The sequence below is a fragment of the Carya illinoinensis genome, chromosome 5 (assembly GCF_018687715.1).
Source record: "Carya illinoinensis cultivar Pawnee chromosome 5, C.illinoinensisPawnee_v1, whole genome shotgun sequence".
NCBI lineage: Eukaryota > Viridiplantae > Streptophyta > Magnoliopsida > Fagales > Juglandaceae > Carya > Carya illinoinensis.
This window is the reverse complement of record NC_056756.1, coordinates 35,881,837-35,894,338: the sequence shown is the minus strand read 5'-3', so window position 1 is coordinate 35,894,338 and position 12,502 is coordinate 35,881,837. Positions and strand designations below refer to the sequence as shown.

At 41.2% G+C, this 12,502-nt stretch overlaps 1 protein-coding gene across 1 annotated transcript; it reads right to left on the bottom strand.

Moving 5' to 3' along the window:
• Positions 1-9,164: 9,164 nt before the first annotated feature.
• Positions 9,165-11,824, bottom strand: LOC122308879 (pectinesterase-like). The gene is made up of 2 exons (XM_043122155.1): positions 10,839-11,824; positions 9,165-10,256 (listed from the first exon to the last, which is right to left on the bottom strand). Exons 1-2 carry the CDS (start codon positions 11,737-11,739, stop codon positions 9,565-9,567), a joined length of 1,593 nt encoding a protein of 530 aa, XP_042978089.1. The 5' UTR covers positions 11,740-11,824; the 3' UTR covers positions 9,165-9,564.
• Positions 11,825-12,502: the final 678 nt, after the last annotated feature.

Sequence of the window (12,502 nt, the reverse complement as noted above, 5' to 3'; positions counted from 1 at the left end):
CATGCACCCATTAGCTCATGATGGTGGGCATGAGGGTCGACACCTCCTTTTCCTAACGCAAGTCTAGGCTGGTGACCCAGCCAAATAGCCAGGGGAGTCGACAAAAGATTTCTTGCCAATTTCTAGCCGTTAGGAGTTCAAAAGTAAGCTGGAAGACCTTTTCCAGTCAAACATTGAGCTAAGTAAGGTTGCATAAAGTAGAAAATGAACTGCCATCTTTTTATTATCGGTGAGGTGTTCCTTGCCCCTAAAAGCTTTGCTTGCCACTGAGGATGTTGCTGCCATTGCCCATAGAAGCTTTACTTACCACCAAGGAAGCCATCGCCATCACCCATGCTCATCACCAAGAAGCTTGCTATCGACAACCACCACCATGACCCCCATGGACACAAAAGCCCCTATGAGCAAAGTCCCTCAACACCGTATGTGGTGCGAATGGAGAATGTATGCTGCTAAAGTCCAGAAGCTAGGATTTGTGACCTGCCAAAGTCCAAAAGCTAGGATTTGATTACAAAGGCTCTGCCGCTAAGCTTCTTGCCACCCTCGCTAGTGCAAGCCAACGGAATCTCACAACCACCAGTGAGCTTGTGGAGCCACTAGCTACCACACCAAAGTTTGTTGGTGTTCTCTATAGCTCACCGCCCTCATGGCCGACAACGTGTACCTTACAAACACCTCTGGTAGCATCCCGCCACCCTTGTGGCAGGCAATAAGCATGCAAAACACATGACAAACAACAAGCATCTCACAAGCCTCATGGCAAACAACCACTAGCTAGCCTCACCCCATGCATCATCTTTCCATGCCACAAAGGTGATACTTGCCATGCCATAGAAGCTACAGTCCCATGGAAGTTTTTCCCCCCATAGAAGTGTCCTCACCCAAGGAGACCACCTCGAGCAGCTCACATGGTAGGAAGTGATCATAGTGGGCAATGACTCTTGGCGAGGGACTTCTCCTGGTGAGAAAACGGTCACGCTAACACACTAGGCACACCATGCATGTACAAGGAGATTTGTGATCCAGCACCTGTGCATGCCATGCACAGGGACACATCCACGTGCAACCTTTCCCATGCATAGCCCTTGTTCTTCATGGTTACACAAGTAACACAGTGCATCCTCGACACTGCTTGCCTTAGCTGCGGTTAGGGACCAACCGTTGTAACTAACTACTATAAGATTGAACTACAGTGAGACTGCCACAACTTTCTGCATGGTGCCAAACATAAACCACGACAATCCCCTGTTCTATAATACCCGTACAGAGCATCACTTGCCAGTCTCATGGTGGCCAGGATCTCGACATCCTGAGCCAAAAAGGACACTCTCTCTGCAGTCGACAGTTGGCCCACAAAACACTGGATGTCTTGGTTGAAAAAAGTATTTCACTACGCATGGCAAGGCTTGATATGCTGAAGTATATATGAGTTTCAAGAAGTTGTACTTTCGATCAAGGACTTGTACCAACTTTGAGTTAGCAAAGATAGTGGAGAAATTGAAGTCGATTGTGAACGTAAAGCAATGGATTTGGATTTTGGCATATAATCTCACTCTAAGAATTGTTGGAACACGCCACAGGGAGCCATGTAATGTGCGCCACTTTTGTAAAGCTAGAGACCATCAAAATGATGGATAGGACGTTGAGGGCGACGTGCCCACCACAATTATTGACCAACATGTACAAGAGGAGCAAGGTAGGTGAGAGTCATGTAGCGCTTACTATGTGGGAAAAGAAGAATCTTGTAGGCAGCAAAAAAAGCAAGCGGTAAGGCAACACGTGGTAACTCAAGTGGAATATAACAACGAACAATCTTAGTCAAGGAAAAGTTGAAAGCAATGGCTAACTTTCCCTTGGTTTTCTTTTCTCAAACCCGCTAATTAAATCTTACTTATGCTAGTGAGTTTGGCTTCTGAAACCTACCATGGCGGTTGAGTACGACTCCCCCCATAGTAGTGTGGTCAAGCACAACTCCTATCGTAGCAGTGCAGTGGAGCATTACTCCCCTCATGGCTGCAAATCGACTTCTTAGCCAACCAATGAATCACCTTCCCGGAGGGACCAAATATGAGGCTCAGCCTGAGGCATCTCTACCCCTCGCTAGAGGAGTGTGGGTTTAGTCCTTTGACTACCCGACATTGCTCTAGAACTCCATCTCCTGCAACAGAATGCCAAATAAGTAGCACGTCAGACCTTCGCCACACTTCAGTAAGATAAATTAGGTTTGCGAATTTGAGAGATTGTTTACACTGACTGGTTTGACTTTTGCAGCATGAAAAAAATGTCGCCTCCTTACCTTCCTGTTGAAGGCCAATAGGTTGGTCCAACCGTAAGGTGACTCGGCCTACCTTATGGCAAAGTGCATGTTTAGTTTCTCAATTGCCTGATGTTGCTTAGAGCGAGTCCAGCTTTAATGTGCTACTTGGCCCCCCTTCCCAAACGCAAGGGTCAATGGGGCAAGTCCAACCTAAATGTGCTACTCGACCTCATTTAAAGACTTATGACGATTTTAGCCTTGACGTGCTGCTTGGCCCGCCTTGCCAAGCGCAAGGGTCAATGAGGCGAGTCCAGTCTAAATGCGCCACTCAACCTCCTCTGAAGACTTAGAGCGAGTCCAACCTTAACATGCTGCTTGACCCTTCTTGCCAAGCGCAAGGGTCAACAAGGCAAGTCGAGCTTGAGCGCACTGCTCGACCTCCTCTAAAGACTTAGGGTGAGTTCAGTCGTAATGTGATGCTTGCACCCTCCCCTTCCCCCTGCCAAGCTCAAGGGATAATGAGGCAAGGCTAGTCTTATGAACTACTTGACCTCTGTCACATTAAAGAAGCGGGTCTAGTCTTTTGGTTACCCAGCTTGTCACCATTTTTATAACAATTCGACAAGCGGGAAGGGTCAGGGACAGCCGAGCCTCCTAGGTGCCCAAATAGGCAGGCAAGTGACCACCTTCACATGCACTTTATGCGATCGAGTCCACATCTCGCGTAACTCTAACAATGTCTTAAAATTTTCCACCTACGTGACAACTCGCCCCCTGGGGAGATCAAAGAGGAGGGATTAGCCCAAGGCATCCCAGCCTTTCTCCTCACAGTGTGGGAGCCCAATCTCTCCACGGCATAGCTTAACTCCCTAAGAGTTCCACCAAATCGAGATTACTCGACTACATAAAGAGGGCAGATGAGGTCATCCTTCACCCGGTACGCTCCCTCAAAGCATGCAAAATGTATATACAAAGTACATATATACCAAGGAAAGCGAAGGAGACAAATTCAAAAAGGGCTGGTGAGAAGATCAAGGAGCCAAGTATCGTGTCTTCATGGACTTGCCTCAATCCTAATCTTCATGGACTTGGCTGACAATGAGATCAGGGGCACATCAGATCCATCAGGCGAACCAGTGAGAAGGTAAAGGAAAAAAAAAGTAAGTTAATATGCACAACGGGACAATGAAGAAAAATGCATGTTTATTTACGATTGAAGTCTTTACAAAAAGAAAAAAGGGAGAAAATTACATCTTCACAAAGAACATTACAATGCGAGATGCACAAATAAAAACTAAGGTAGAAGGGCGTCAGGATCTAGCCCTTGAGCATTAGGGTCTGCCTCAGGCTCGTTGGGATGGGCATAGGAGCGTTAGGATTTGCCTCAAGCACCTCGGGATCAGACTTGGGAGTATCAAAGTTAGAGGAAAAGGGGACGGGGATCATATCTCGGCCCAGGTTGCAGCTGTGCTCAAGGGCATCAGGGTCTGGAGGATGATCGCAGACGTTGAAGGCCTTTAAGTGTGCCTCAAGCGCCCTCAAATCCACCTGAGGGTCCTCCAAACATGGTCCTACCTCCTTTTGAGACCTTCAATGTACTCGTATGACCAAACTTGGCTGCAGAAAAATGTGGTCGACCGCAACTATCCCTCTAAGTGTTGAACAACCTCTTGGACTTATGATAAGTCATTTCGCATACCTTGGGCGGCTACCTTTTGTTAGGTCTTCTCCAACTCTATCGATGTCTGTTCAGCTCTCATTCTCTCTTGATCAATGGTAGCCTGAGCATCCGATAATGAGTCCCCCCACCTCTTTAGAGCATCTGAGAGGGACCGATGGTCTTCCTTTAGCAGTTTGAGCAACTGAGCCTCAGAGTCTTGGCAGCCCCTCAACTTGGAATTCTCTCCTTGAAGTCAACTCAATAACTCTTCAAGGGTTGTCACCTTGGCAATCAGTTTATCGACCGGCTCCTAGGCAAAGCTTGTCGCCTTCAAAGCAGTTAAGATGTCACAATGAGCCAAGTTGGCCCGATCCTTCATTGAGGCCAACTCAGTCTTCAAGGTCTTTCCTCGCTAGCGAAGGTATTCAACCTGCTCTTGGCTCTATGTATAGGAAAGCCAGGCCACCACCAGCTCAACCTCCAGGTGCTTTTTGGCCTCCATCTCTCTGCTCGTGCATCGAAGGGCTTGCCACGCCAAAGAGTAGAGGGCCTAGTTCTACCATTCGACTACCTTCTGGTTGCTCAATATAAAGGTGGCCAATTGAGTTGCTCCTTATCACTAATGAAAGCAAAACACCAAGAGGGTTCGAATGGGAAAAGGAAAAAGAGGGAAACAGATCTTAGAGAAGAAGCTCATCAGAGATTTAGTCACTCGTTCCAAAGATTCAGCCCGAGCTCCCCTGGCCGTAGATTGAGTGGAGGCAATAACAGTCTCCACTTGCAATCCTTTGAGCGGTGGCCACACAATAGCCTCCACCTCCTTGGTTGTGCCTGTGACCCCCTTTGCAAGGCCTAGGGAAACTTAGGAATGAGAAAGGACCTTAGTGGCGGAAGGATGCTCCTCCCTAGGATTTGAGTGCTCTTTCCTCTCGTTGGAAGTGTGCAGACCTCCTTCCTTAGCTTTCCTCTCCACAACCACCTCCATTTCGGCAGATGGCGAGTTGGTGATAGGTGATGGGGAGACTGGAGCAATTGACACCTTGGCTGCGTGGTCAGAGACCACAACCAAGAGTTCTCTTGATGAACTTCTCAGTAGAAGCCACTGTAGGCTCAATGGCAGCAGGGATAGGAGTAAGACCCTTTTCTAAGGTTTGGGCACAAGGGGGCTCAAGTGAAGGCGCCTTCTTCGTGTCTGGGTTAGGCCCTTCTGCGTGATCTTCAGATGGACAAAAGACTAAAGTGACAACAGACAAAGGAGTTGCCGGCAGTTCATGAATGGCGGGGCTTTCTCCCTCCCACCTCGAGGGAGGATTCGAAGGGTGAACTGAGGGAGTTGGCATCGGAGTAGGCATCACGGGTGGTGGTCAGCGTACCTCGATCACCTTTGATCACTACCCTAGAGGAAATAGATGAGGGGACACTAGGTAGCTGTAGGGTTTTGTTCCCTTGCCTATAGGAGGAAAGATGGGGGAACGCTACTTGGCCGAGGTGGCTTGTGACTAAATAGGGATAGTGCGGTTGCCAAAAACAGTGTGGCTGAGGGGAGATAGATACGCCCTTATTTTCTCCTCCTCGAGAAGGGCTTTTGAGAGGACAGCATTCGGATGATTCTTCACCCATTCCTTAATGAGGGCAATACAACGCAGCTCCTTGGGAGAAGTCGTTGGTCATTCTCCCTTGTCATCAGGGACAACCCTCCATATAGCCTGGATAGGGAACTCACTGCGAGTTACTTGCCCAATGGGAAATTCCCATCCTCGGCTCGATAGTAAGAAGAATTTGTTGGTCCAATGTTTTACCTTGCGATAGTGCATTTCCAATGTGACGAGGGTGTGCATTGCCCTGAAACTGCAAAGGTTCCCCTCACGCTTTATGAGGTTGTGGTCAGAAGGAATTCACGGCTGATAAGGTCATTGTACTCCGGGTCAGATTTCAACAAGGCACGCTGCCATAGAATGTAGCAGCACATCAAAATCCTCCAAACATTTGGGTGAAGTTGAGAGGGGGCTAATCCGAGACGATCCGGTACGTCATGAATAGGGCGAGAAAAGGATAACCTCAACCCATAGGAGAACATGCTAGGGAAGAGGGCCACATGTGAGGAGTAAACCTCATCGTCAATTGCCCATTCCCATGGCCCAAAAGACAAGCCCAAACACGTGGGAAGAGGGCCACATGCTAGGGACTAGTCTGGAAGGAATTGACAGGGTAACTGTAAGGGGACTTTTCCCCTCAGGTAAAAAGCCTAGAAGATAAGCCCAAACATGGAGAGCCCAACCCGACTGGGAGGCCCCTCGGGCCATAAAGGGTCCTCGGTCTTAAAGATGAGGTTGGCCCATAGCCATAATCATACGGAAAGTCTCCAAAATGTAAGAAAGGAGGGGAGACATAAGCCCGGCATTCCTCTATGACGCCTAGCTTCCACCAAAGCCTTCGACTCTCTATATTTTTTCTAAGTGTACAGGTCCAAGACCAAATACGCCAGTAACTGGAGTAAGACCCAAGTAACTGGAGTTTGACCCAAAGGTGTACGAAATACGACATTAACAATGAGAATAAATTATAAATATATATTTATATATATTCAATTATTTATGGATAAACTCTAATTGAGTTGAGCTAACGAGCTGAATCGGACCTTAACGAGCCTTAACCAAATTGAGTTGAGTTTAATCGAGTATTTGTCATTTACTAATTGAGCAAGTCTCTACTTTCACAATCGATTTTTTTATTTTTTTCACACCATTCGAGCTCGGTTTAAATTTACTCGAACGAGCATCAAGCGAGTAATGATATATGCTGGTTCATTTATAACCCTAATTTCAATACATTATTAATTATTATAGGAATATATAACCGATAGGAGATAATTTTTAACCATGCGAAATTTTCAAAGTCTATAAGTCATACTAAAACACAATTATTTTGGAACAAATGTTAAGTTAATAGACCGTCATTTTCTGTCTCTTTGGGTTGAAAAATTATTGATGAATGAAGCCAATATCATCTTTCTCCGTATATATAATTCCATCTCCAAATTGGAACCCGACACAAACTACCTTATCACAATTTCCCCAATTTTAAGTCGCTATGGCCTACCCATGATGGCATTGACTATCTTTCTGAAAAGAAGTCCCCTACTTAGATTTTTTAGGTGTTGTTTGGGCAATGGAGTGATTTGAGGTCACTCTATTATTATTTATAATTTTGTCATTATTTTTCATTTACTTTTTACTACTTTTTATTACTATTCATTACTATTCAATATTTTATAATTATTTTTTACTACTATTCACTCATCATTTGAAATCACTTCACTACCTAAGTATACTATGTCCCGTTTGGATATTAGAAGTGTTTCATCTTATCTCATCTCATCATTACAATTTTTTCAAATTCTCACACAAAATATAATAAAAAATTTAACTTTTTCAAATCATAAAACAATAATAATATTAAAAAAATAATATTCTAATAATATTTTATTCAACCATCTACTTTTATCTCAACCCATTATTTAAACTACACCTTAATCTTCTTTTTTCCCTTGAATATGTGTATATATATATATATATATATGAAATTCAAAATTTATGAGCCATTTTTTCTATTTAGCTTCAATTCTTATATTATATTATTTTAAAATTTAAACTTGTTTGCCTATTTTAAAAAGAATAATTTGATTTGAAAGTCTTTATAATATTAACGTGATATAATTTGATTTAGAGATAAATTTTAAAAATTTAAATCTTATAAATTAAATTATATTAAGTAGATAATATATCGTGTAAAAATTTTCAAATAGCATTGCTAAAAGAGAATCCATCCTGTTAAGGTAATTTTTTGGACTTTACAATCACCGGTGAACATATGATATCATCTAGAATAAAGATATCAAATGTAGAAACAAACCATACAAGGACTTAATTACGTGGTTAGATTATGAAGTCCACGTCACTAACAAGGATTAGGAGGAGATAATCCACTGTATAAAGATCAGATTCCAAAACGTAGCCTCTAATTTTTGAGAAAAAGCCTGTGTACGTACATCATTTGCTTTGCCAGCTGTCTTGTTTTATTTAATTTTAGTGCAAGTCTAATCGTGTACTACCAAGGTACGTGTTTGGTAGACAAAAACGCTTGAGCTTGTGTAAGAAGTTAGATGTACTTCTCATACGGCCATGGTACTCAAACCCACCAATTATTTATGAAGGTATTTTGCATAAAAAATGATATTCGTACTTATAATTTTTATTTATGTAATAATTTATACTGGTGTAAGATATTAATACATTAAAAATTATAAAATTTGAAATTCGAATCTTGAATTTAAAAGAAAAACCAACAGAATAGATATTATAAGTAAGATTGTAACTACATGTAACACATAAAAGAATTTATTGATGGTATATATTTTATGCTATATAACAATATCATGACGTTTTTTTTTCTTTTTGGCTTAGGCATAGGAGCTTGTACTATATATAAGTCCATGGGACCTTAAAAACCATTAAGTACGCAATACTTTTTGGAATGCCTCATCAGCATGCCTATCAAGTTGGAAGGATTCTCTATCAAAAAAAAAAAAAAGAAAATCAAGTTGGAAAGATTCCTTTTTAAAAGGATCGCGTGGTGTCTCTGCATTTGACTGACTATAATATTACCTATTCATAAATAGTGATGGCATTTATGCAATTATAAGATTAATGAAGTAGCTAGCTAGTGATTAAGTTTAAAATAAGTCGAAAAATAAATAAGTAGATAAAATATTACCTTTGACGAGAATCTTTTGGCTTGACAATGAGCTGCTAGCTAGCTAGCTGGTTTGTCATGCTTACTGTTGAGCACTAGCTTTTTTTTTTTTTAAAAGTTGGATTAAGCTAATTGATTAGTAAGAGGTTTATCAGTTTCATGTCATCGTGATCAAAACGTCAATTGTTAATAACCCATTAATTAATCTCAGCTGCCACGAGTACGTTATAATTAATGAAGACAATTAAACATGATCATATGGCCAAAGCTCTCCTTAATTAATTTGGTACGTACGTACCCATGTATCAAAAAAATCACTTGTAAACTTATAATTTAATACCACATAATGCAATAATAAAAAAATGATGAATAGATTTCATGGAACTATATATATAGTTATATATATATATATAAATTAAATAAGCCATGCGTGTATATATATATATATATCTATATATTAATTAATACGTTATTTTTTTCATGAATAATCGTGAAGAAAAGAGAACAATTTCTAATCAATTTATTTTTATTTATATATAATCTAGGAAACTTTTCAAACCATACAATATATTACACAATTTCCATGGTTTCAGACGTACTGATGGCCCAACGTACAAATTGACCCAAGCTAGCATCTTAGAACAAGTATCCATAAAGTAGTACCCAGCATAAACTACATGACAACTTCAACCCTTTTCAGGTCAAAATGAAAAGTACACACATTTACGACGCCCACGGCCAATATCGTTTCCAAGAAAACGAAAGCTCTTAGCTTATACTCCCTCCATTAGATAAGATACGCCAATCTGTTATAGACTAGTGGAGGAAGCACTACCATTTCTCTTTCTAGAAAATAAATAAATAATATATAGATATTTATACACGAACTTGTATATCAAAGACCACCCGTAAATGGGACGCCAGTCCCCGGAATCCACGATTGTCCAGCCAGAAAGTTGCCGACAGTAAAGCGTGCAGCCTCTGTCGGGTTCGTTATAACGCGATATCCAGGCCAGTTGACCCTCCCTGATGTGCCAGCACCACCCCCAGTGTTCTTATATTCACCATAATAAAGGGTACTCAAAGCAAAGTTTCCACTCCATGGAAACCAACCTGCAGGGTTTATCAAACTGTCTAAATTACTCTGCATGAATACAGTTCTGGAGTATTCTTTCCATGGCCTCCCCAGATAAGTCTCAACCGAGCCTTGTACAGGTCTCAAATCTCCTGCAGCCGTGACACGAGAATTATGGATGATGATGCCGGTATTCTCATTAGGGTCTGTTCTAGCTTGCGCAGTGATGGTGTTTTTTTGACCGCTTAAGGGTTTTCTCACGTAGATGTTGCAGTTTTGGAGGACAACCACGGCGTCCCCGAATATGAAGTCTTGGGTGCCGTAAATGTCGCAGTCTCGGTAGAACTGGCGCTGCGAGTACACGTACAAGGTGTCTTGGTAGCCCTTGAAGCTGCATCGGTAGAAAACAGAGAAGTCCCCACCTGACCGGAGTGCAACGGCTTGGTGGTTTTGCGGTCCTGCCGTGTTTTCAAAAGTTATGTCTCGGGCGATGAAGCGGTCCCCGGTAATTGCTGAGAAGAGAACGATTTTAAATGAGAACTATTAATATGTATGTATATGTATATCTGGAAAATTAACAACAGCAGTTCTTTTTTTTTTTTTTCTCAGTCAGTTGTTGGTGAAATTTATTGAAATTTTACTTCCAGGTAAATATTAACTATGAGTGTTGAAATTCGTTTTTAATCCGTTTTGGGTTGGCTTTTATAATCCGTTTTTAATCCGTTTTGGTGTAGCTGCAGGTTGTCTTGTTGATTGAAACCTAGATACAAAAAGCAATACATGATAAAAAAAAAAGAAAAGACAGTTGTATACATATGTGTGTATGCAGATGTAGTTTTACACGTGGCATATACGCATACGAGCGCAAACTACGTCGACCCAGAAATATAATTGTTTGTGTAACTATATATATATATATTGACTTAGTCATGGCAAGGTTCTAAGAAGTTTTAAGAACTTTTGTGAAAGTCTACCATGCATGATTGAAAGTGCAACTATTTTCCAGTTAAAACTATTATGAAAATTTGCATATCCATTCATTGAAACTTCAATTAACGTCAATATTAATGACATAATCGAAAAACTTGACTTACCAAAAGTCGCTGATCTAAAAGTTGTCGTGCCACCTACAGCGTTCCTATTACCGGTAACAATCGTGGCTCCAATCCCATCCCCAATAATCATTATATTCGAGTTCTTGATCTCAACACTTTCTTCGTAAGTTCCAGCTTTCACGTATATGATAGATCTCCCCGAACCACTAGCGGATGCATCCACGGCTTCGGAAATGGTGGTGTAATCTCCAGACCCATCTTTGGCCACCACAATATCAGCTTTTGTTGCAGAACCTGATGATTGGAGAAGCTTTCTTTCAGCAGTAGAAACCCATGTTGGGAATAATCCACCGGAAAGCAAGCGTCGGCCACCAATTATATTCTTTTTGCCATTTAACATCGTTGATGATAAAGCCGCGGCCTTACGTACTGCGAGCGTATTGCTAAGAAGTTTTGAGAAGTTGCTTAGCAATATATTTGGAAATGATTCTAAATTAGAAGACATGTTGAGATCGACGAAACCATTTTTGCATGTGTGGTGATTTGCGAGTGATGCACTTATCCAGGTTAATGCATCGGTTGGATTGTTGGTGCTCATGGAACGGTTAAGCTGGAAAACCGTATTCTCGTAGAGCTCCAGACAATCATTCCAAGCCAACCTTCCCGGCTTAAGGAATGAATTCAAATCCATGACCGAGATAAGCCGATGGGCTTCAATAGCTTGGCTCAATGTCACCTTATGCACTAAGTCATGAAATTCGAGCCCGGTTTCGTCTAGGGACGTTGATGGGAGATCGTATTTGTTGATGAAGTGATTGCACACTTTTGGGTATGGGGTTTGGCTGCATGATGTAATCATCGCACCATGCACTAGCCTAAGATATAGAATTACAAGAGATGCAATTGAGAAAGGTAGGGCAATATGCTTGTTCATCATCATGAAGACCTAAGCAGGTTTTGTTGAGCGAGGGATTTTTTTTATGTAGTTGGAAATCTGAATGCTATGCAGATGGCAAGGAAATGTTCAATATATATAGGCGGGCATGATTTGGGAGTACGTGGGTGGTACGTTGGGCAAATTAAACGTTGGAGACTTGTTAGGGCTTGTTTTCAAAGTAAATAATGGGTTGGGGGCCATGCATACGATGTTTACGTGAAACAAGAATCTTCCTATAGGTTTTTAATTATTTTCTTTTTAAATTTCCCATGCAGGTATTAGAAACTTTTGGTTGGTTTTAAATACCTCGCACCCCGGATTTATATATATATATATATATATTGAAGCGACCGTTTCAAGCCATTATAGATAGGGTTGCTAGTTCTCTTCAGTCTTATTTGTAGTATGCCAAGTCATGAGAATGATATTATATAGATGATCACAACATAAGTCATTTAATTAAATGGGTTAGACTCTTAAATATTAACATGATCCATATAAATAATAGGTGATGCGACATGAAGGCCGATATGACCAATTTGATAATAAACTCTTATAATTGGGTTAATTTGAACATGACCAGCTTCATGAATCCGTTTAACTTGTTTTATACAAATGGTTTTAGGTGACCCGTATAATTATTTTTACCTAATTAACATAATTTAATATATAACACAAAGATAACTATATAAATTACTCATGTTTACAACTAGATTCATTATAAAAAAAATAGGTTTTTGTGATCAATTTATTGCAATTAAAAGAC

What these genes read in the sequence shown, in the direction of transcription:
- LOC122308879 (XM_043122155.1), bottom strand. Translation starts at nt 11,739, where the DNA reads ATGATGATGAACAAGCATATTGCCCTACCTTTCTCAATTGCATCTCTT. An exon ending in TTTTAGATCAGCGACTTTTG is followed by an intron (nt 10,257 to 10,838) that starts GTAAGTCAAGTT and finishes TTCTCTTCTCAG; the next exon opens with CAATTACCGGGGACCGCTTC.